This window comes from Nomascus leucogenys, chromosome 6 (genome assembly GCF_006542625.1).
Source record: "Nomascus leucogenys isolate Asia chromosome 6, Asia_NLE_v1, whole genome shotgun sequence".
Taxonomy (NCBI): Eukaryota; Metazoa; Chordata; class Mammalia; order Primates; family Hylobatidae; genus Nomascus; species Nomascus leucogenys.
In genome coordinates, this window is record NC_044386.1 from 108,818,701 (window position 1) to 108,842,255 (window position 23,555).

The following is a 23,555-nucleotide window of genomic DNA, read 5'->3' on the forward strand; positions in this document are numbered from 1 at the left end:
CCAAGATGACGCATAAGATTTACCATCACAGTGATGGTCTCAGGCTGGGAGAGGGTCCTCATCCTGCCCTCATGTACTTCAAGGGAGGCAGTGCCTGCACTAAATCCCCAAAGATGATGGGAAATGCACCCAGTTCGAGGGAAGGGCAGTCCTGGCAGGGGCATCAGCCTGTGCAGAGGCCCCGAGGTAGGAAACGTTGGTGAGTGGGGGGCAGAGGGGCAGTGGAGCCTGCCTGGGAGCCATCTTGGGCAGCAAATGAAGGCATGGGCAGTGCATCCCACCTACCAAAAGGCTGTGGGGGCTGCGGAGCTGGAGACCTGCATTCTAGTCCTTGCTCCCCCACCGTCTCACTGTGTGACCTTGGACCATTCCCTTCCCCTCCCTGGGCCTCAGTTTCCTTATCTGTTAACAGGGCTGGGTACGGTGGGCATCACGGTGGTTTGTGGGTTGGTAGCCCTGTGTCAGGGGCCCAGCCACTCTGACTCCCAGAGGTGGGGCTCAGTGAATCTGTCCACAGAGAAAGGGGAAGCAAGGCAGAGACAGGATCCCAGGAGGAAGAGACTCTCGAGCTTCCCCTGCCCCTCCCCCATGCCGGTGGCAGCTCCCTGGGCCTCTGGCTCCTGAGGCCTGTGGGCTGGGCAGAAGTGAGACTGTGGCAAGGGGCCCCGAGGCACAGGCCTCCCAGCTCTCGCTTCCTCTTCCCTTCTGCACATGTGAGCAGAGTTTCCTTTGAAGCCTCCTGCGAGGAGGACAACAGGGGAAACCAAGAGGCTGGTTTCCTTAGGCGGTGAAATCCCATGCATGTTTTTCACAGCGGTGTACAGGCCTGGAACTTCCTCTTCTCCTCTCACCTGGTTACTTGTCCCGCCCACTCCAGCTTCAGCCTCTCCAGCCCCAGGGCCCTGGACTCCGAGGGGCAAAAGGTCCAGAGCCACATCCTGGAGGGCTTGAATGCCAGACCCAGGGTCAGGAGCCCCCTCCCCGCTCTTGCTCTGTTGGGTCCTGAACTGCCTCCATGGAACCCAGTCCTCAGTGCTGTCCCCACCCCACCCCCATACTGCAGCCCCTGCCTCCCAGAGATCCTGGTGCTTCATGTGGACTGAGCTTACGCAAGTCAACTCCCCAAGGGTGAGAACTTTAATTTGCCCCTTCTATCTACCCACAAGCAAGCACCTAATAGGTGCTTAGTAAATGTGCATTAAATCAGTGGCTCAAGCCTGGCACAGTGGCTTAGGCCTGTCATCCCAGCACTTTGGGAGGCCAAGGTGAGAAGATCGCTTGACCCCAGAAGTTCAAGACCAGCCTGGGCAACTTAGAAGACTCCACCTCTACAAAAACAATGTAAAATTAAATGGGTGTGGTAGCACATGCCTTTAGTCCCACCTACTTGGGAGGCTGAGGCAGGAGGATCGCCTGAGCCCAGGAGTTTGAGGCTGCAGTGAGCTACGATGGCACCACTGCACTCCAGCCTGGACAACAGAGGAAGACCCATCTCTTAAAAAAAAAAAAAGTCAGGCCGGGTGCAGTAGCTCACGCCTGTAATCCCAGCACTTTGGGAGGCCAAGGCGGGTGGATCACCTGAGGTCAGGAGTTCGAGACCAGCCTGGCCAACATGGTGAACACCTTGTCTCTACTAAAAATATAAAAAATTAGCCGAGCATGGTGATGGGTGCCTGTAATCCCAGCTACTTTGGAGGCTGAGGCAGGAGAATTGCTTGAACCCAGGAGGCAGAGGTTGCAGTGATCCAGTATCGCTTCACTGCACTCCAGCCTGAGCGACAGAGCGAGACTCTGTCTCAAAAAATAAATAAATAAATAAATAAATAAATAAATAAATAAATAAATAAAAGATCAGAGGTTCAGCTGCAGGGCTGGAGACTGCAGTCTCTGAGCAATCTGGTGATTCAAGGCCAAGATGAGGGAGCCAACAGGCAAGCCTGCCTTCCAGGATAAGTTCGAGGCACTGCTGAGGCTGTGTCAGGGAGTATGGGCTCACTGGACCCTCAGGAAATAGTCATCAAATTACATTGATCACGGGTGCTTGGTGATGTCCCAAGCCTGGCCTGGTAGAAGCCCCAGACCTCTGTCTGTTGGTTGTTTTTGTTTGTTTCTTTGCTTGCTTTTTCTTTATTTCTATACTTTTTTTTGTTTTGTTTTTTTGATACAGGGTTTCACTCTTGTCACCCAGGCTAGAGTGCAGTGGCGTGATCTCAGCTCACTGCAACCTCCGCCTCCCGGGCTCAAGCAATTCTCCTGCCTCAGCCTCCCAAATACGTGGGGCTACAGGCACGCCACCACACTTAGCTAATTTTTGCATTTTTTTGCAGAGACAAGAGCTCATCACGTTACCCAGGCTGGTCACAAACTCCTGAGCTCAAGTGATCCGCCTGCCTCGGCCTCCCAAAGTGCTGGGATTACAGGTGTGAGCCACCGTGCCCGCCCTTCAGTTGGTGTTTGAGATCTCCCTGGTGGTGGGAATTAGTCAAAGAGTGTCCAGGTGGCCACAAGATCCTGTTGGTTCTTCCTTCAAAATGGCTCCTGTCGTGCCAGACCAGGTTTTGGGTGTCTTCACCCACTCTCTGCCCTGAGATCTGTGTCCCAGGGGACACCAGCCACCCTGATCCCACCTGACCCTCCTCTGCTGCTAGAGTGATGGGTGAGTGAGAAGAAAGGAGCACTGTTGTGGGCAGTGTGGGATGAGAGGAGGTGCTGTCACAGCTTGGGGAAGGGACCCTGGTAACTGGCAGGTAGGTCAATAGTTCGCCCGCCTCCGCGGTCCAAGTAGGCTCTTGTGCCCATTTTACAGATCAGGAAACGGAGACAGGTGGAGGAGCCAGGCGACTTGCCCAGCCTTTACAGGACCCATGGGGCAAAGCCATAGGTGAAGTCGCAGTGAGAGATTCCAGAGCTCTGAGGAGCCCGCGTCCCCGCCTTGGTGGGGAAGGTCCCCTGCCGGCCCCCAGACGATGAATCTTTGTTCCCTCCCCAGGGGCTGGCCTGGCCCTCAGGCCTGGGAGGTGGAGGTGCCGAGCCCTGGGAAATAGGGCAGTCCTGGGCTTCTGGTGTCACTGCACGCCCCTCCCCCTCCCGCCTTTGTTTCTTGGCCTCCACAGCCTCATTCTCTCTCCCTCCCCCTCACTCAGGCTCCTCCTCTGCCCCCCCTTCCCTGTCTCTACATTTCTTCTCTCCCTCTCCCTTTCTCTCTCTCTCTGATATGTCCTCCCTTCCCCCACTTCCAGCACAACTACAATCAGGCAGCTCATCTGTGTCTCTATTTCCCCGCCTTTCACATTGACTTTCTCCCCACCCTGGGGACCGAGGGCATCCTGGTGGGAGGCCACGCCACATCCCAGCCAGTGGACGCCCCTCATCTCGCCAGCCTGGGGCAGTCTGAGCTCCCCTTTCTCCTGGACATGGGGGGAGCTTTTGTTCTGAGTCCTCAGCACAAGTGGTGGGAGACTCCCTGCTCTAAGAAGGGAGGGGCCACAGTGGGGCCCCAGGTGCATGACAGAGGGGCCTTGGGTTGGGTGGGGAGGCAGTCCTGGCACACAGGTGACACACACCTGGCAGGCTCTCTTCCTGCCCTGGACGGCCCTGTGCCAGGACATAAGGAGAAGGGTTTAGCCTGGGAGATGGAACCAGAGCAGGTGAGGAGACACGAGCCACAATGCTGGCCCAGGAGGAGGAAGAACAGAGCGACACCGGGCCTCCCCACTCCTCATGTCCGTGTGTGATAGGCAGGCAGAACACACATGCGAAACGCAGGTAAATTAGATTCCCTCCTCAGCAGATCCCCTTCTGCATACACACATGCACGCACGCACACACACAGAGCCTGCCTGGCTGCCCCAGTGAACAAGACAACATGAACACAGGGCCTGCCCCCGTAAGCCCGGCAGAGAGCATTACAGGGTGGTGTGTGTTCTACTCAGCCAAGTCTCCAGGCCAGTGTAAAAGAAAGCATGGGGCCAACTGCCCAGGTGGGCTGTGGCTCAATGAAGACTTCTAGTGGAAGGAGAGACCTGAGATCCCCCCGCCGACTGGGGCCCTGGACCAGCCAGCCAGGAAGCAGCCCGAGGCTTCATGTTGCGGTTTGCCCAGGTCTTGCCTACGTGCCCCTGCTGGCCTGTGGTGACCCAGGGCAGCTCCTGAGAACTGAGGAGCCGGGCTCGGGTGTGACCTCTGCGGGTGCATAGCTGCAGGAGCACAGATGGAACCCAGCGGTGGGGCCGCACGGGCCTGGCTGCAGACCCAGCTCCCCCTTCATTGATAGGGCACTCGGGAGTGTGTTACTCAAGCCTGGGTTTCCTGGGGCGTGAGGCGGGGAGCGCACTACCCCACCCCTGCCCCCCGGGTTGTTTCTAGTATTAAATGGCTCACTGGGGACCTCGTGAGTCTCTGTAATGAGAAGCTGTAGCTCTTGCGTGGTGTTTGTCGTCAGTTGTTGGCAGCTCTCTGTACCCCTGCCCTGCCCCCACTTAGGCACAAACCCTCAAGAACAAGGACTCCGGGTTAGTCCCTTTCTACAGCCAAGCACAGGCCCCTGACACAGACGCACCTTCTCAAGTCCAAACTACCTGTTCATATGGGAAGGGGTTTGCTTCTGGTGTCCTGGTGTGACTATAAGGAGTGGCCCCTTGTAGAAGGGGGCCCGGTGTGGACGGTCAGCTCCATGGTTACCCTTGCTGTAGGGAACCACACTTCAGCTCCCACGGGCAGTTCGTTGTCTGAAGTTTTTGCCCTCTCCTCACGTCTAAAGCACTGTTAACTGTTTCCTTATGCCTGCGCCCTTGAGGTTGTCAAGAGGGGGCTGATTCCTGGTATTAGGCTGCAGGGGAAAGGAGAGGAAAGGGAACTAACGACACTGACATCCTCATCTCACTGTCCCATGAATCAGGAGCCTTTTCCCCCCTATAGAGATGAGAATCACCTGATGTCACATGGCTAGTAGATGGCAGGGCCTGGATTGAACTCAGCATCCAGGGCCAAGGGGGGAGCACTGGCTTGGCCACTGACGCTCAGTTCCTCCTTCTTGCTGGTCCTGCCTTTGGGGAAGTTTACAAAAACTGCTGAACACATCATTTGCCCAAACCCCACAACAGACAGGAGGGTTGCCGCTGGGTGCTGTGTCAGATGGACTGTTGCAACAGGAGGCAGCCATGCTCCTCAGCGTGCTCTGCAAACCTGACAGTGGCTGGAGGGCACTGGGGGTGGCTGTGGTGGGCCCCAGGGGGCAAGACCCCTGCCTCATTCACCTTGCTGTCTCCAAGCACAAGCCCTAACCCATAGCGGGGATTTAGCGGCTATTTATTGTACAAATGAATGAATGAGTTCTCAGTCTCTAGCGATTGTCCTCAGAATCACTTAAGCTTTGCTGAATTTGGGGCCCAAGAATGGAAACATCTCTTGGCTCTGTGGCTTTTTTCAGAGAAGCCTTCTCCCAGAGATCTGGGCAGATAATAATGGTTCTTTTTTTCTTCCTTTGAGACAGAGTCTCGCTGTGACGCCCAGGCTGGAATGCAATGGCTCGATCTCTGCTCACTGCAACTTCCGCCTCCCGGGTTCAAGTGATTCTCCTGCCTCAGACTCCCAAGCAGCTGGGATTACAGGCACCCACCACCACGCCTGGCTAATTTTTGTATTTTTAGTAGAGATGGGGGTTTCACCATATTGGCCAGGCTGGTCTCGAACTCCTGACCTCAAGTGATCCGCCCGCCTCAGCCTCCCAAAGTGCTGGGATTACAGGTGTGAGCCACCATGCCCCTGCCAACAGTGATTCTTTACAGTTGGTTAGGGCCTTATAATGAACCAAGCTGCTTCACCTGTGTTAGGACCCTCGGCTCTCACAACCCTTCCATGGGTGAGTGTTTTCATCTCCGTTTTTCAGATAGGGAAACTGAGCCACTGGCATGACTTTGCTTAGTCACTTGCAAGTGACTGAGCTGGCACTTGAGGTCCTCGCTGACTGCATTTCCCAGCAGCTGGACATTGGGGTGGGGTGTGGTGGTTTGGAAGCAGGTTTAGCCCCTCCAACCTATTCCAGATGCACCCTGACCCCCAGGCCGAGGTTTCCTTCTATCTGATCCCTTCCACGAGACCTCACTTTAAGCTTAATAGTTTAATCTTTGGTGTACGTTTCAAGGAGGCTAAATTCCTGTCTGGGGTATTTTTAGCTGTCCTCAGGAAGGGGAAGCTCCGCTGGGCGCTGGGGGGAGGGGGACGCCTTGCCCGGAGCCGGTTTCCTGAGGAAGGGCCGCCGACCGTGTGCCTGACCGTGGCCCTGGGAGAGGCTGGTAGTTGGTCGGTTGGGAGCCCTGGGAGCAGAGCAGGCGAGAGTTGCCCCAGTAATGCCATCCCCCCTCCTCTGATGTGCCAGGTGTTGAACCAGGGCAAGGGGTATAGGCCCAGGAGGAGGTCGCCACCCCCTATGGGCACACTGCCTGGCGTGCTGCAGTCCTTGGAAGCCTGGAGAGGGCAGGAGGGCAGGCCGGGAGAGCCAGGAAGGCCCCAGGAGCAGGTGGACCTCGAGCCACGCCTGGGAGGCTGGTGGGAGGAGCAGAGGTCAGCGGGGTTGGGAAAAGGCCGCCCCAGGTGGGAAGACCCATGGGTGCAAAGACCGGGCTCCACAGAGGGCTCACGGAGCAGGTGCCTCCATATGTGGCTGGAGGCCCCAGCGAGGGAAGAGGCCGCTGTTTGTACCTGGGCACGTGGGCACATTGGCACTATTTAGAAGATCATGTTAGGGGCAGGTACAGTGGTTCATGTCTGTAATCCTAGCATTTCGGGGGCCGAGGCAGGAGGATCACTTCAGTGCTGGAGGTTGAGGCTGCAGTGAGCCATGATTGTGTTACAGTAGCCTGAGCAACAGAGCAAGACCTATCTCTAATCAAAAGGAAAGAAAAAAACCTGTTAGTTGAGAGGCTGTGAATGTGAACTTGGGAGCCTGTTTGAGCATTCAATTCGGACAGTGGTCTCAAACATGTTAGCTGTCAAGGAGCCCTTCTTTCAAATCAGATCTGACATGGAACTCCAATGTATAAAATCAGATAAAAGTGATATTTTTATCAGTATAAATTTAGATATTTAAAGTATAACATTTAGCTAATCAAGAAAAACAACAACCAGTTGTGATAGATGCAGATGTTTAGCATCAGGGCTGACAAGTGATAGCCAGTGTTTGAGATCGGCCTCAGCACCTAATTTATTTTTTTATGTTGTGTTTTTTTGCCATACGTTCTCATTCATACAGCCGAGTCATTACAAATAATGACACTTAACACCTCACCGCACAGTCCCAAGGTCTGTGCAAATTAATTACTTTGGCAACAAAGCCAGTGGGGCTACTGAATGTGTTAGAATGTGGCACATATTACATTTGAGTAGGTGGGCCTTTTAAAATCAGTTTTTAAATAGTGGAATCTTTACTTTTTGCATTTTTGAATCCGATTTTTAAGGATTTTTTTTTTTTTTTGAGACAGAGTCTCACTTTGCTGCCCAGGCTGGAGTGCAGTGGCGTGATCTCGGCTCACTGCAACCTCCGCCTCCCAGGTTCAAGCGATTCTCCTGCCTCAGCCACCTATAGCTGGGATTACAGGTGCCGGCCACCACGCCCAGCTAATTTTGTATTTTTAGTAGAGACGGGATTTCACCATGTTGGCCAGGCTGGTCTCAAACTCCTGACCTCAGGTGATCTGCCCGTCTCGGCCTCCCAAAGTGCTGGGATTACAGATGTGAGCCACCATGCCTAGCCTTTTTAAGGAATTCTTGAAGGACCTGTAGAACACAGTTGGAGAACCACTGAGGAAATCCCACCTCCTTGTTGTACAGATGGGAAGACTGAGGCCAGCAAGGGGGCAGAGCTTGCCCAGGATCCCCCAGGGAGATGGAGGAGATGGTCAGAGACACAGCGGGAATCATTGTTCCCTATAATAACAAGTGTGCCCTGTTCCCAAGGCAGGAGTAGAAAAGACATCAGGGCCAGACACACCCAAAAATCAGCCAAGCCCTTGTCTGTGCTGTGTCTGTTGTCTGTCTGTGCAGCAGTGAGCCAGCAATATTAACCTTCCCTTCTCCACCCACAGCGATGCCCTCCTAGCTAGCCGTCACGGGATGGAGGGCTTCATGGACTCAGGGACACAGACGGACGCTGTGGTGGTGCTGTCCTTGGCTCAGGCCGCCGTGCTTGGCCTGGTCTCCGAAAATGAGCTCTTTGGAGCTACCATAAGCGCCGAGGCCTTCTACCCGGACCTGGGGCCCGAGCTTTCAGGGGCAGCCATGGGAGAGCCCGGGCCACCAGGCCCCGACGTCTACCAGCTGGCCTGCAACGGGAGGGCCTTGGAGGAGCCAGCAGAGGAGGAGGTGCTGGAGGTGGAGGCAGCCTTTGAGAAGCACACCCGGCGGAAGACGCGGCCACCTGTGCGGCTGGTGCCTAAGGTCAAGTTTGAGAAGGTGGAGGAGGAGGAACAGGAGGTCTATGAGGTTTCCGTGCCGGGTGACGACAAGGACGCAGGGCCAGCAGAAGCCCCCGCCGAGGCGGCCAGTGGCGGCTGTGACACCCTGGTGCAGAGCAGCGCCGTCAAGATGATCGACCTCAGCGCCTTCAGCCGCAAGCCCCGGACACTCCGGCATCTGCCCCGAACCCCGAGGCCGGAGCTGGACGTGGCCCCATATGACCCTCACTTCCCGGCCCCGGCCCGGGATGGCTTCCCCGAGCCCAGCATGGCGCTGCCTGGGCCAGAGGCCTTGCCCACAGAGTGTGGGTTCGAGCCACCCCACCTGGCCCCCCTGAGTGACCCTGAGGCCCCCAGCATGGAGTCCCCGGAGCCTGTCAAGCCGGAACAGGGCTTCGTGTGGCAGGAGGCCAGCGAGTTCGAGGCTGACACGGCGGGTTCGACCGTGGAACGCCACAAGAAGGCCCAGCTGGATCGGCTGGACATCAACGTGCAGATCGACGACTCCTACCTGGTGGAGGCGGGCGACCGCCAGAAGCGCTGGCAGTGCCGCATGTGCGAGAAGTCCTACACGTCCAAGTACAACCTGGTGACGCACATCCTGGGCCACAACGGCATCAAGCCACACTCGTGCCCACACTGCAGCAAGCTCTTCAAGCAGCCCAGCCACCTGCAGACTCACCTGCTGACGCACCAGGGCACCCGGCCCCACAAGTGCCAGGTATGCCACAAGGCCTTCACGCAGACCAGCCACCTCAAGCGCCACATGCTGCTGCACTCGGAGGTCAAGCCCTACAGCTGCCACTTCTGCGGCCGTGGCTTCGCCTACCCCAGCGAACTCAAGGCCCACGAAGTGAAGCATGAGAGTGGCCGCTGCCATGTCTGCGTCGAGTGCGGCCTGGACTTCTCCACCCTGACCCAGCTCAAGCGCCACCTGGCCTCCCACCAGGGCCCCACCCTCTACCAGTGCCTCGAGTGTGACAAGTCCTTCCACTACCGCAGCCAGTTGCAGAACCACATGCTCAAGCACCAGAACGTGCGACCCTTTGTGTGCACTGAATGTGGCATGGAGTTCAGCCAGATCCACCACCTCAAGCAGCACTCCCTCACCCACAAGGTAAGGCCGTTCCCAGGGCCTGGGGATCTGCCTGCCCCTCCTGCCACTTTTTCATCCAGTACTTTCCAAAGCCCCAGATGGGACCATTTAGGTGGTCTCCTAGTTTTATCATTATATACTTATTTTGATGAGTATTAGAAATCAATTAGTATTAGAAACTAATTGAAATTAGCTTTGTAAGTAGTAAAGCTTTACGCATTCAAAAACATGTATTTGGCCGGGCACAATGGCTCATGCCTGTAATCCCAGCACTTTGGGAGGCCAAGGCAGGCAGATTGCTTGAGTCCTGGAGTTTGAGACCAGCCTGGGCAAAATAATGAGACCCCATCGCTACAAAAAAATTTAAACATGGCCAGGCGTGATGGCTCATGCCTATAATCCCAGCACTTTGGGAGGCCAAGGTGGGCAGATCACCTGAGGTCAGGAGTTCAAGACCAGCCTTGCCAATGGTGAAACCCTGTCTCTACTAAAAATACAAAAATTAGCCGGGTGTGGTGGCGGATGCCTGTGATCCCAGCTACTTGGGAGGCTGAGGCAAGAGAATCGCTTCAACCCAGGAGGCAGAGGTTGCAGTCAGCTGAGACTGCACCATTGCACTCCAGCCTGGGCAACAGGAGCAAAACTCTGTCTCAGAAAAAAAAAAAAAAAATTTAAACATTAGCTGGGTGTGGTGACACACACCTATAGTCCCAGCTACTTGGAAGGCTAAGGTGGGAGGAACACCTGAGCCTGAGAGGCTGAGGTTGCAGTGAGCTGAAATCACGATACTGCACTTCAGCCTGGGCAACCAGACTGAGACCCTGTCTCAAAAAAAAAAAAAAAAAATCATTTTTAGAACCCCTGCAAGACCCAAGGAACACAGTTTGAGAATCACTGAAGTCTCTTACCCTCCCTATTTTCTAGATGGGAGGCCAGAGGCCAGAGAGAGGCCAGGATGCAACAGGGAGGCGTCCTGGCTCAGTGGTCAGAAGTACAGAGGGTGTCCTTTGTTCCTTGTCATGACAAAAGCGAATCAAAACCTGTGACTTCCCTTTAAGAACAGGCTAAATATATTTAATTTTCAAAGCAGAGAAGATGTAAGGAAAAATATTTGTTATGGAAAAGTACAGGTAGTTCTAGAATATGGCTAAACTAGGCACAGTGGCTCGGCAAGGCAGAAAATTGAGCAGCACTTTCTAATCTACCATGTCCCTAAAGCCAGCCTTGACCTGTACTCCCCTGCCCTCCATTCCCTGCCTTCGGCCACTAGCCTCCCCGCTTTTCAGCCAATATCACCTCCTCTGAGAGGCCCTCATATCCGGGTAGGTGGAATGAGGCCCCTCGGGTCCCACAATCCCACTCTGGTACTTGGCTGCCCCGTGGTTTCCACCAAAATCCCACCAACTTTACCCTTCAAAGCTGAATGTACGTAGAGCTTCCTCTCCCCATAACGGTGGCCTATGAGTGATACTCCAGGTCAGACTTGCGACCCTGTCTCTCACAGTAGACACTATAGGGAGTTGGGGAGCTGTTAACACCCTGCCAGGCCTAGAAACCAGCAATTTGTAGGTTTCATTGCAGAGGCTCCTCCAGTCAACTGGTAGTAGCTGCCTAAAATGTAATGTCAAGAAAGAGTCTAGCCAGGCATGGTGCTGCACACCTGTAGTCCCAGCTACTCAGGAGGCTGAGGTGGGAAGTTTGCTCGAACCTGGGAGTTAGAGGCTATGATTGCTCCTATTAATAGCCACTGCACTCTAGCCTGGGCAACATAGCAAGACTTTTTTTTTTTTTTTAAGAGAAAAAAAAGGAAGAATTCTGGGCTGGATGCAATGGCTCACACCTGTAATCCCAACACTTTGGGAGACTGAGGCAGGAGAATCACTTGAGCCCAGGAGTTTGAGACCAGCCTGGCTAACATGGTGAAACCCTGGCTCTACTAAAAATATTTTTTAAAAATAGCTGAGTGTGGTGGTGTGCACCTGTAGTCCCAGCTTGAACCCAGGAGGCAGAGATTCCAGTGAGCCAAGATCACACCACTGTGCTCCAGCCCAGGTGACAGAGCAAGACTCTATCTCAAAAAAAGGAAAAAAATCAAAAAATTAGCCAGGCATGGTGGCACACAACTGTGGTCCAGCTACACATGAGACTGAAGCAGGAGGATCGCTTGAGCCCAGGAGGTCAAGGCTGCAGTGAGCTGTGATTGCACCACTGCACTCCAACCTGGGCAACAGAGCAAGACTGTGTCTCCAAAAAGAGAAAAGGATTCTGAAACTGAATCTAGGCTTGGCAATAAAACCCTATGATTGATTGTTAATGTCTGCACTGAGTGATTGTGCAGGGTGACAGCACATATGCTATATATTTGCCATCTTTCTCCTCTACTAGGGGACTTAAAAATCCCAAGTCCAGGGCCTGGCGCAGTGGCTCACGCCTGTAATCCCAGCACTTTAGGAGGCTGAGGCGGGCAGGTCACAAGGTCAGGAGTTCGAGGCCAATCTGGCCAACATGGCGAAACCCCGTCTCTACTAAAAATACAAAAATTAGTTGGGCGTGGTAATGGGCGCCTGTAGTCCCAGCTACTCGGGAGGCTGAGGCAGGAGAATTGCTTGAATCCTGGGAGGCAGAGGTTGCAGTGAGCCAAGATCGTGCCGCTGTACTCTAGCCTGGGCAATGAAAGCAAGACTCCATCTCAAAAAAAAAAAAACAAAAATCCCAAGTCCACAGAGTGTTAATACTGTGAAGAAAAGCTGAAAGCAAAAACCAAAGGCTAATAAAACTGAAAATGTCCCTATTATCAGCCTAAATTTGTACAATGTGCACATGATGTGTTTATAAAATAAACTCCTGAATGGCAGGGCCCCCTGGTGGTCATACACATCTGCGATGTGTCAACAGTGGGTTTACAACACAAGACACAGTCCCTGCTGCTAAGAGACATAGACACGGGAACCATTAAGTTATAATACAAAGTTTTTATACCAAACAAGCAGTTAAGACAGCAGCTGTGACCACAGACACATATCCCACTGGGTTCCTACTAAATTACTAACTCATCAAAAAGAAAACAACTCCCAACTTAAAAAAAAATTCTTTTATTTATTTATTTTTACTTTTTCTTTTTCTTTGAGACGGAGTCTTACTCTGTCACCCAAGCTGGAGTGCAGTGGCATGATCTCGGCTCACTGCAACCTCCGCCTCCTGGGTTTAAGCAATTCTCCTGCCTCAGCCTCTTGAGTAGCTGGGATTACAGGCGCATACCATGCTTAGCTAATTTTTGTATTTTTAGTAGAGATGGGGTTTCACCATGTTGGCTAGCCTGGTCTCGAACTCCTGACCTTGTGATCTGCCCACCTTAGCCTCCCAAAGTGCTGAGATTACAGGCATGAGCCCAGCCTTTTTCAAATTTTAGAGATAGGGTCTTGCTATGTTGTCCACACTGGTCTTGAATTCCTGCCCTCAGGTGATCCTCTTGCCTCAGCCTCCCAAAATGCTGGGATTACAGGTATGAGCCACCGCACCCAGCCCAGCTCCCAGCTTTTATCCTAATTTTCCTCTATGGATAATAAATTGGACCCCTTTGCACACAACACCCTGTCCTGCTCTGGGAGTGACCTCCAAACCGTAGAAAAGAAAGTTCACAGTCCAAACCAGTGGGTTTTCTCCTGGAATCCATGTCTCCTGGGGGTGAATAGCCCAAAGTCCATCAATGATAAGAATCATCTGGGGGCCCTGTTGAGAATAAAAATTCCTGGGCCCGTCCCAGACCCCATGAATCAGACCCTCCAGGGAGCAGCCTGCAAGGCTGTATGTTGGATAAGAACTACAGGTGGCTGTTATCACCAGGGAAGTTAGGAAAACACTTTCAAGAGGTCAGTGGATAGGCTCCAGGAGTTTGAGACCTTTCGAAATTCTACATAGACCTAAGTGCCACTTTTGGGGGGGTGTCCATAGCTTTAATCATATTATCAAAAGGGTCTGTGAACCAAAAAGGCCACCAAGAGACAGCATGGAGGATAAAAACACATACACATGTCCTTGATCTGATGAAACAGTCCACAGACAGCAGGCAGACCCTGTGTCTTCTTGACCACAGGCCCCTGCCGCCTAGCGTGGTACTGGCTTGGAGCAGGTGCCCGGTAAATGGTTGTCGAATGAATGAATGAGCACACGTTTGCCTGAGTGCACTAGTACAGACCTTATGTACACATCCACCCTGGGGGCAGGAGACAGCAGGTATCTGGATCGTTACAGTAAGGCACAGCCTATTTCTGTCTATTACTGAAAGGCTTCCTGGAGTAAGTGGCTCTGCCGCAACATTCTTTGGTGGTTTTAAACAAGTGTTACCTATTTTGGAATACCCTCAAAAAGAGACATTTCCCAGAAACTGTGCCTTTGTGATGCTATGGCCCTGCACCTACCCGGCTCCCCACCAAGAGTCACTGCCAGAGGCTGTGCCCATTGTGTAGCCCTGACCATCACCCCCTACCCCACAGGGCGTGAAGGAGTTCAAGTGCGAGGTGTGTGGCCGGGAGTTCACCCTACAGGCGAACATGAAGCGGCACATGCTGATCCACACCAGCGTCCGGCCCTACCAGTGCCACATCTGCTTCAAGACATTTGTGCAGAAGCAGACCCTCAAGACCCACATGATTGTACACTCGCCCGTGAAGCCATTCAAATGCAAGGTACCAGGCCGTCAGGCCCCGGGGCTGGGACCTCCCCAAGGGTGGCCTGGAATCAGCATGCCTGCAACAGCTGTGGCCCACCAAGCGCCGGCCTGGCCAGTGCGGGCAAGAGGAGCCCTGGCTGGGTGAAACTTAGCCTGGGCTTTGGGGGTTGGGAGGGCAGGTGGGGATTCAGATCCTGAAAGCTGCTGAAGTTGGTTTTTTCTGAGAGCTGGGGAGGGAGTGAAGGTCATGGTGCAGCCACAGAGAAAGGACCCCAGCCTGAGGGCTCAGTGCAGCTCGAGATCCAAGCCCTGGGTTTCTGATAACTCCGGCTCAGAGAAAGTGGGGCAGACCTGGCCGGGCGCGGTGGCTCACGCCTGTAATCCCAGCATTTTGGGAGGCCAAGGCAGGTGGATCACAAGGTCAGGAGATCGAGACCACCCTGGCTAACACAGTGAAACTCCGTCTCTACTAAAAACACAAAAAATTAGCTGGGCGTGGTGGTGGGCACCTGTAGTCCCAGCAACTCGGGAGGCTGAGGCAGGAAAATGGCGTGAACCCAGGAGGCGGAGCTTGCAGTGAGCTGAGATCGCGCCACTGTACTCCAGCCTGGGCGACAGAGTGAGACTCCGTCTCAAAAAAAAGAAAAGAGTGGGGCAGACCCACAGGAGCAGTGACCCGCAATGGATGGCTTGTGTCCCTGTCTCTCGGGTGTCTGGGGTCACATGGAAAAGCATAAAGAGAGAACTGTCCATAAAGAACAGGATTCTGGGCCAGGCATGGTGGTGCATGCCTGTAATCCCAGCATTTTGGGAAGCTGAGGTGGGTGGATCATTTGAGGTAAGGAGTTCGAGACCAGCCTAGCCAGTGTGGTGAAACCCCTTCTCTACTAAACATACAAAAAATTAGCCGGGCGTGGTAGCACGTGCCTGTAGTCCCAGCTACTCAGGAGGCTAAGGCAGGAGAATCACTTGAACCCAGGAGGCAGAAGTTGCAGTGAGCCGAGATCACGCCACTGCACTCCAGCCTGGGCGACAGAGTGAGAGTCTGTCTCAAAAAAAAAAAAAAAGGATTCTGGCCCAGCCATAGAGGTGGGAGTGGGCTGGGGTCCAGGGAAAGCAGGTTCCCCACAGGCTCAGGACACCGGGTTGATGTGTTCTAGGTGTGCGGGAAGTCCTTCAACCGCATGTACAACCTGCTGGGCCACATGCACCTGCACGCGGGCAGCAAGCCCTTCAAGTGCCCCTACTGCTCCAGCAAGTTTAATCTCAAGGGCAACCTGAGCCGGCACATGAAGGTCAAGCATGGCGTCATGGACATCGGCCTGGACAGCCAAGGTGGGTGGGCCAAGCGCAATGGACAGAGCAGGAATGATACGAACATGGCGCACTCAGGAGCCTCCTGCCCAGTTAGAGGAGTGGGGAGGCTGGCCAAGGCTGAGACTTCATTGGGGTGGGCTCAGGTCTGGAGAGGGGGGGACCCTGGAGGGCCATGATGACAATAACGATGGGATATTTATGTCTTCTTCAAAGGACTTAAATGAGCTCACGTAAACAATATAATAAAAATCATAACTAACATTTATTGAGTGCTAACTGTGTGCCAGGCCTTTATTAACTCATGTGATCCTCAAAGCGAGGTTGGCTCTGTTAGTATCATCATTTTACAGCTGCAGAAACTGAAGAACAGAGAAGTTAGGTAGCTCATGCAAGATGACAACACAGCAGGAGGTGACAGACACTTTCGTTTGTTACCGTGAGATAATATTTCAAATAAGTGGATGGGAAAGAAAGTTAAAAAGGGGAAAAAATGGCAGCTGGAAAGATAAGGGAGAGCCAGGTGAGGTCCCAACTCCAAGTACACCATGGGAGGTCCTAGGGAAGGGACATGCAGAGGGGAGATCTGAGCTTCCCGGCAACCAAGGCAAAAAAGTGTCAATCAGTCACACTCTTCACAGGTGCCTGCCAGAGACTATAACCCACGTACTCATGAAAGGGCCAGACAGGCCTGACGTTAAGATCTGGGAGAAATTTTAGGAGAGGATTCTACGCCTCTGCAGTTCATAGAAGTTTCGGAGGCTGTCAGAAAACATCCCAAGTGTTAGCGGTAGCCTTTCCCTCCAGCAGTGGTCAGTACTTAAAGCATTTCTGTTGGGTGACAGCAAAGCTGTTAGCCTTTCTGGCCTCATGGTGGGGAGGGACTGCTGTGGAGACTCCACAGGAAGGAGGGAGCCGACAGCGCTACAGGGAGGCTCCTTCTACAGTTTGGAGCTATTTCTGGTGCTCTGGCTGGGCATGATGGCTCACACTTTGGGAGGCCGAGGCAGGAGGATCACTTAAGGCCAGGAGTTTGATACCAAACCAGGCAACATAGTGAGACCTGGTCTCTACAAAAATATTTTTAAATTATCTGGGTGTGGTGGCGTGCGCCTATAATCTCAGCTACTTGGGAGTCTAAGGCAGGAAGATCACTTGAGCCCAGGAGTTCAAGGCTGCAGTAAACTGTGATCGGACCACAGCACTCCAGCCTGGGTGGCAAAGCAAGACCCTATCGCCAAATAATAATAAAGAAATTCTGGTGTGCCTCTGAGTCACACCAGCTGGGAACATGCCTGGGCAGTAACCAGGTGAGCTGACTTGCCACGTGGGATTATTTACTGGAACGCGGTCAGGCACGCGGGGACAGCTGCAGTAGCCTTAACTCTGGTTTCGGAACAGCTGACCAGTGAATGGCCTGGATTTTCTGGCAGAAACAGGTATCTCAGTTGTTTTGTTTTGTTTTTCAGTTGTCTATTAAGGTTGCTTCCAGTAGATGAGAATGAAACCCCGTCAGCTGCTCTTGGTAGCTCCTTGCTACTCAAAATGTGGTAGGAGGATGAGCAGCGTCGGCCCCACCTGGGATCTTGCTGGCCTCTCAGCTCCACCCACACCTGCTGAGTCAGACTCTACACTTCAAAAAGATCTCTGGGCCATTTGTTGCACAGTCAAGTTTGAGACCCACTAGACCAGACTAGTGCCTCAGAGTCTCCTGGAGGGCTTGTTGAAACAAAGTGCTGGCCCCACCCCCAGAGTTTCTGATTCAGTAGATCTGGGGTGGGGTCTGAGACGCTGCCTTTCCCACAAGTTCCCAGTTCTTAGCAAAGGGGCCGCTGGTTCAGGGATCTCACGTTGAGAACCTTTGATCCAGACTGCAGAGGGCTGGCTGGCAAATCAGCTGCATGTTGGGAGTCACCTGAGGAATGTTTTAAATGCTGATGCCTGAGTTTGGACCTGAGGTCCTGGGATCAGGATTTTTGTAAAGCTCTTTGGGTGATTCCATGTGCAGTAGATTTTGAGAGCTGTATTCTAGTGGATCTGCCCTGTTGCTAACCCACCAGAAGGAACCAGAGCAGAACATGCCCTTTTGGAAATAACTGGGACCATGAAGAGACTGTCAAATGTTACAGCTCTTTTTTTTTTTTTTTTTTTTTTTGAGACGGAGTCTCGCTCTGTCACCCAGGCTGGAGTGCAGTGGCGCAATCTCGGCTCACTGCAAGCTCCGCCTCCCGGGTTCACGCCATTCTCCTGCCTCAGCCTCTCCGAGTAGCTGGGACTACAGGCGCCCGCCACCACGCCCGGCTAATTTTTTTGTATTTTTTTTAGTAGAGACGGGGTTTCACCGTGGTCTCGATCTCCTGACCTCGTGATCCACCCGCCTCGGCCTCCCAAAGTGCTGGGATTACAAGCGTGAGCCACCGCGCCCGGCCGTTACAGCTCTTTTAGAATTTGTTAGGCTGGGTGTACTGACTCATGCCTGTAATCCCAACACTTTGGGAGGCCAAGGTGGGCAGATCACCTGAGGTTGGGAGTTCGAGACCAGCCTGGCTAACATGATGAAACCTCGTCTCTACTAAAAATACAAAAATTAGCTGGGCGTGTTGGCACATGCGTGTAACCCCAGCTACTCGGAAGGCTGAGGCAGGAGAATCACTTGAACCTGGGAGGCGGAGGTTGCAGTGAGCCGAGATCATGTCACTGCACTCCAGCCTGGGTGACAGAGTGAGACTTTGACTCAAAAAAAAAAAAAAAAAAAAAAAAAAAAAAAAAGAATTTGTTTAGCAGGTTTTTGTTTTTACCAGAAATCGCCCCACCCCCACCCCACCGCCCAAAGAAGATTTTTTAAAAAGACTGTCCCTGTACACCTTGTTCCTAGGGGTGGTTAAGGCACAACCTCTTTCTATATGAGCTCAGTCACCAGGGATGCTTACAATTGCTCTATTCCTGGCTGTACCCGATGACAGAATGAAGCGATTGGCCCTGGAACAACTGGGCTCCAGGTCCCCACGTCCCGCATAGAGTCCTGGTCTGGGAAGCCCAGGCTTGATGCGTATGCAGAAGGAAGGCAGCCTACATTCTAGACAGAACGATCTAGTAACTATGGGGCTGTCATTTGGGGAGGTGGATCAATGTCCTTATAAAAAATGCTACAGACTATTCTCTGGGGCCCACAGGACAGGACCAATAGACTTGATAAACATAATGGGGACGGTGTACAGAGCTCCACAAGTAGAAATTTTCCCAAGGTGCTTTATTTAGCTTATTTTTAAAACAGCTGTGTAACATGAGGGTGTGGCACTAGGACTGAGGGAAGAAACAGCCCAAATCTATAAGATATGGGCCAAGTGACCTTGTTGTATAAAGTCCGGAAGACTCACAGTGTGTAGATGCTACAGGCACAAGTAACAGATGCCCATTCAGACTGGCCTAAACAATAAGGAAATCGATTAAGAAATGGCCCAAGGCCAGGTGTGGTAGCGCACACCTTTCGTCCCAGCTACTCGGGAGGCTGAGTTAGGAGGATCACTTTGAGTTTGAGGCTGCAGTGAGCCATGATTGCACCACTGCACTCCAGCCTTGGCAACAGAGCAAGACCTTGTCAAAAAAAAAAAGAAAAGTAATGGGGCCAGGTGCGGTGGCTCACGCCTATAATCCCAGCACTTTGAGAGGCCGAGGTGGGCGGATCACCTGAGATTGGGAGTTCGAGACCAGCCTGACCAACATGGAGAAGCCCCGTCTCTACTAAAAATACAAAAAAAAATAGCCGGGTATGGTGGCGGGTGCCTGTAATCTCAGCTACTCGGGAGGCTGAGGCAGGAGAATCGCTTGACCCCGGGAGGCGGAGGTTGTGATGAGCCAAGATTGCGCCATTGCACTCCAGCCTGGGCAACAAGAGCGAAACTCGGTTTCAAAAGACAAAAGAAATGGTTCAAAGTCTAGGCCCTCTTCAGAGCTGGCTGATTCAGCTTGCCAACAGTGACATCAGGGTGAGGCTTCCTCTGTCCACAGCATTAGCTGCGAATATCCTCATGGTCACAAGATGGCTGCCAATGGCCGTCAGGGTGTGTGCTTCCTTGTTCACATCCAGTGGAAGAGTGACAGGCTGCTCCCCTTAACTCTCTGACACCAATGAGAAGGTGCTAAGAACTTACTAGCAGGCCTTTCCTCATGACCCACTCAACAGTTTTGGGTCACATGCCTATTCCTGAACCACTAATTGGGAAGGGATGGGATTACTCTTAGACCAGTGGTTCTCGACTGAGCGTGAGTTTGTCTTCCAGGTCACATTTGGCCATGTTTGGAGACATTTATGGTTGTCACAACTGGGGTGATGCTACTGGCATCTCATGGGTAGAGGCCAGGGATGCTGTTAAACATCCTACAATGCACAAGACAGCCCCACAGCAAAGAATTATGGCCCTAAGTGCCAAGGTTGAGAAAGCCTGCCTTAGATCTGTCAGGGCTGCCCCTAGCCTGGGGTCTGTTTCCCCCAAAACATACATATCTCCGCGGACAGGGCCAGAATGCCACAGCCCCTGCCAGCCTCCCAGGTCCCCCAGATCCTACCCTGGGCTTCCCCTATATGAGCTTTATAATGAGATTTCAATTTTATAAAATTACAAGGGGCCTCTTTAAGAGTTTTTGCCTGACATATCTTCATGAACCTACCCTGAGTGTTTGTCTGTCCCTGGAGAGCCAGCCCCAAGGATGCCAATGGCTAGGACCGATAGAAAAGCACAGATGCTGGCAGGAGGCCAGAGGAGGAAAAGCACCCTCCAGCAGTTTGAGGCAGAGCAGCACGGTGGCTCAGAACAACAGCATGTGCTGGGTGACCTTTGGCAAACTGATTCACCTCTCTAAACCTCAGCCTTTTGAGCTGCTAAATGGGGTTGTTGTGATTGTTGGATGAGGTGAGGCCTGTGAAGTGGCTGGCATGCAGCAGGTACTGGTAAGTGTTGCAAAGGTGATGTCATGCAGGCAGCTTCCCGTGGCCAATGAGAAACACTGCAGAGAAGGAATAAGTAGGGCTTAGTGACTTTGACGGGTCAGTGGAGGAATGACCCAAAGAAGACTTCAAGGCCAGGCCTGCAGTTCTCCACCACAAGGGCCCTCACTGATAGCATCCACTCCCCCACACTCAGCTTTGGGGCCTAGGTCTGGTGACCCAGCTAGAAGCCACAGGACCCTGAGGCGTCTGAGGGCGGGAAGGCTGAGAGGCAGCTGAGACTCCTGGAGGCCGTGACTGGGAAGCCCTCTCTTTAGAAAGGCCATCAGCTTCCTGCGTGGGGGTGACTGGCTCCTCCCGAGAGACGGCAGCCAGGTCTGACTGTGCCCCTCTCTTACAGACCCCATGATGGAGCTGACAGGCACTGACCCTTCAGAGCTCGACGGCCAGCAGGAGATGGAGGACTTCGAGGAGAACGCCTACAGCTATGCGAGCGTGGACAGCAGCGCCGAGGCCAGTGTCCTCACTGAACAGGCCATGAAAGAGATGGCCTACTACAACGTACTATAGCGCAAGCTGCGCCACCCTAACGGGGGCCGGGGGGCCAGGGCATGGGGGTGAGACCCATGGGCTGCAGGCTGCACCTCCTGCAGCCGAGAAACAAGCTACTGCCCCACTGTTCTGAGCCCTCCCTCCCCGAGTCATTTGCACCACTAGGGACCTTTAGACCAAATGGAGACTGTACTACCGGCCCCGGCTGTGAGCCAGCACAGGCCCAGGCATCCCAGCAAGGGAAGAACACACGAGGCCCAGATCTGGGTCTCCCTGGCCTGCTTCCGTGGGGAGTGGGAGAAGTGGGGCCACTGGGGACAGGTCACAAGGGCACAGGCCCTCGGGGTCTCTCCAGGCCCAGCAGAGCTCTTCAGGGGTCCTGACACTGGAAGAAGAGACCACTTGAGCCATGTCTTTTCCGCGGGCATCTCCTGCCTCTAAGGATGTCTGAGCTCCCCTCTGGCCAGTACTGCCCACCCCTACCTTCTCCAGGCCCCCTTCCCCGCCCTGTCGATGGACCGCCAGGCAGGGCACTCTGCCTTCTACCTCCTGGGGTCTCCCATGCGCTCCTCAAGCCAGGCGTGCATGTGGCCCTGGCCCTGGCCTGCAGGACAGCTGGGGGGAGCCTAGCCCCAGAAGACCCCTGTCCTACATCCCTTTCTGAAAGTGGATGTCCCTAAAGTGGATTGCAACACATGTCATCCACTTCGGCCCTAGCTGGAGCGCCTCACCAGGGGGCCCCCACTAGCAACAAAGCCAGGACAGGCCCCGCGTCAGGCACACACTAACAAAACCAGAAGCATGGGGCAGGGCAGGGCAGAGTGAGGGCACCATGGGGGACCAAGAAGGGCTGTCCTTGGGGGAGGCCCAGGACCACCTGTCGGGGAGGGGGACTGCAGTCATTTCTTATTCCTTAGTGTCCACCTCTCGCGACGGGGATAGCCACAAGTCAGCAGCTCCCCGGAAAGAGCAACGTATTTAAAAAAGGCAAGTGACGCCCACAGGGGGAAATCAAGGGTTTTTTTGAGCAAAGGGGGTCTTCTGAAGGTAACTTATTATTTTTTCTTTCCAACTCTGTGTCACCTATGACCTTTTCTGATGGAGATGCATTTTCTTTTTCCAAGCGTAAGTTTCCTCGTGTGCTGTGCGTGCTTCCTACCTACCCACCCCGAGCAGCCTGGCCGGGCAGGACTGGGGCTCCATGGGGACTGTCATCCTGGCCCTGGAGGTGCAGCCGCTGGCAGCAGCCTCAGCAGGCTGGGGTGGGAGGCAGGAGAAGGCAGAGCTGGGAAGCCCTCCACCCCTGCCTGGCTCCTGCAGTCGCTGACTTGCTCCGTCCCATGTCCCATCCTCGGCTGTCAGGGCTACTGACTGCTCAGCCAACAGCTAGCTCCCTCGCTCACCTGCTCTCTTCCCCTCTGTTCCCACGCCAGCTCCTGCCCCTGGAACCAGAAACGACAGGCCCAGGGCAGTGAAATACCATATTCAGGAACTCTAGGGCACCCGGACCCCCACTCACTTGCCTCCTGAGGCCTCAGTGGGGAGGGGCAAGCAGGGGTCTTCCCCAAAGGCACAGATGAAGCCACTAGCTTCAGCCTAGAAACCCGGAGAAGGGAACAGCCTGGGGTGGAGGAACCAGTCTGCAGCACAGCCACCCCCAAGGCTGGATCCTTAAGTGAAGGACCAAGCCAGGCCTCAGGGTGACTGTGATCAGGACTGAGGGGTAGACAAGGTGGCCCAAGTATGGCTTCCAGACCCCGAAGCCCCACGACCTCCTAGGTGCCCGCCATGATGACCCTCAGGTGGCAGTGACCCCGTCACTGTATAAGACATTTTCTCCTGCTGAGCAGAAGGCATCATCCCCTGCAACTACCTCTTCCCACGTCTTTCTCCCCTGGTACCAAAAAGAACCCTGTACCTCCTCCTCCTCCTCCCTCCTGCCAGTGCAGTGGCCTTGGTCTTGGAAACTGAAGGGAGAAGGTCTGGCCCCCAGGGTGGGGCTCTCCTTTCCCTCCCCGAGCCCCGCCGTCAGCACTGGCCCTCTGTGAGGTTCGATACTTGAACGCCCCCTGCCCTGTGCCTTGGACCTGGGCAAAGCTAGGAGGAGGAAACAGCACAACTCACAGTTTGAGCTGGGGGTGGTCTCGGCAAGGCTCCTGTCTGCACCCCTCCCTAACCTTCTCAAAAGAGGTGCACGGCCTCTCGGGTGACTTGGAAACTCCTGGACAAATTCCATTCTAACTTATTTTGACATGTATACAAACCAACTGTTTAGAGATTCCACTTGTGCAAAGCCCTACTGTGTTTTTATGTTCCTGTTTAAAAGAGAAGTTTACTTAGCAATAATTATAAATAAATGAATATTCTTTAGTGAGGTGACTGCAAATGCTTCTTTCCCCAGCTCTTGGGGACCTGGCCCTCACTGCCAGCGGGAACTCCCAGCAAAACTTCCCAGCCCCACACAGCAGGGCTGCACTCTCCAGGGCCCTGGGCAGCCATCCTCTGCACTGGAATGGCCACCTGCAGGGC

The 23,555-nt window shown here is 53.7% G+C and overlaps 1 protein-coding gene across 1 annotated transcript in view; it reads left to right on the forward strand.

Moving 5' to 3' along the window:
* ZNF710 (zinc finger protein 710) overlaps nt 1-23,405 on the forward strand; it is an 80,941-nt gene extending 57,536 nt beyond the window's left edge. Inside the window, exons 2-5 of the mRNA XM_003268494.4 lie at nt 8,082-9,567; nt 14,040-14,231; nt 15,376-15,550; nt 20,875-23,405. Of these exons, the coding sequence (XP_003268542.1) occupies nt 8,110-9,567; nt 14,040-14,231; nt 15,376-15,550; nt 20,875-21,044 (1,995 nt within the window). The 5' untranslated portion in view covers nt 8,082-8,109 and the 3' untranslated portion in view covers nt 21,045-23,405. The remainder of the gene's footprint in view (nt 1-8,081; nt 9,568-14,039; nt 14,232-15,375; nt 15,551-20,874) is intronic.
* Nucleotides 23,406-23,555: the final 150 nt, after the last annotated feature.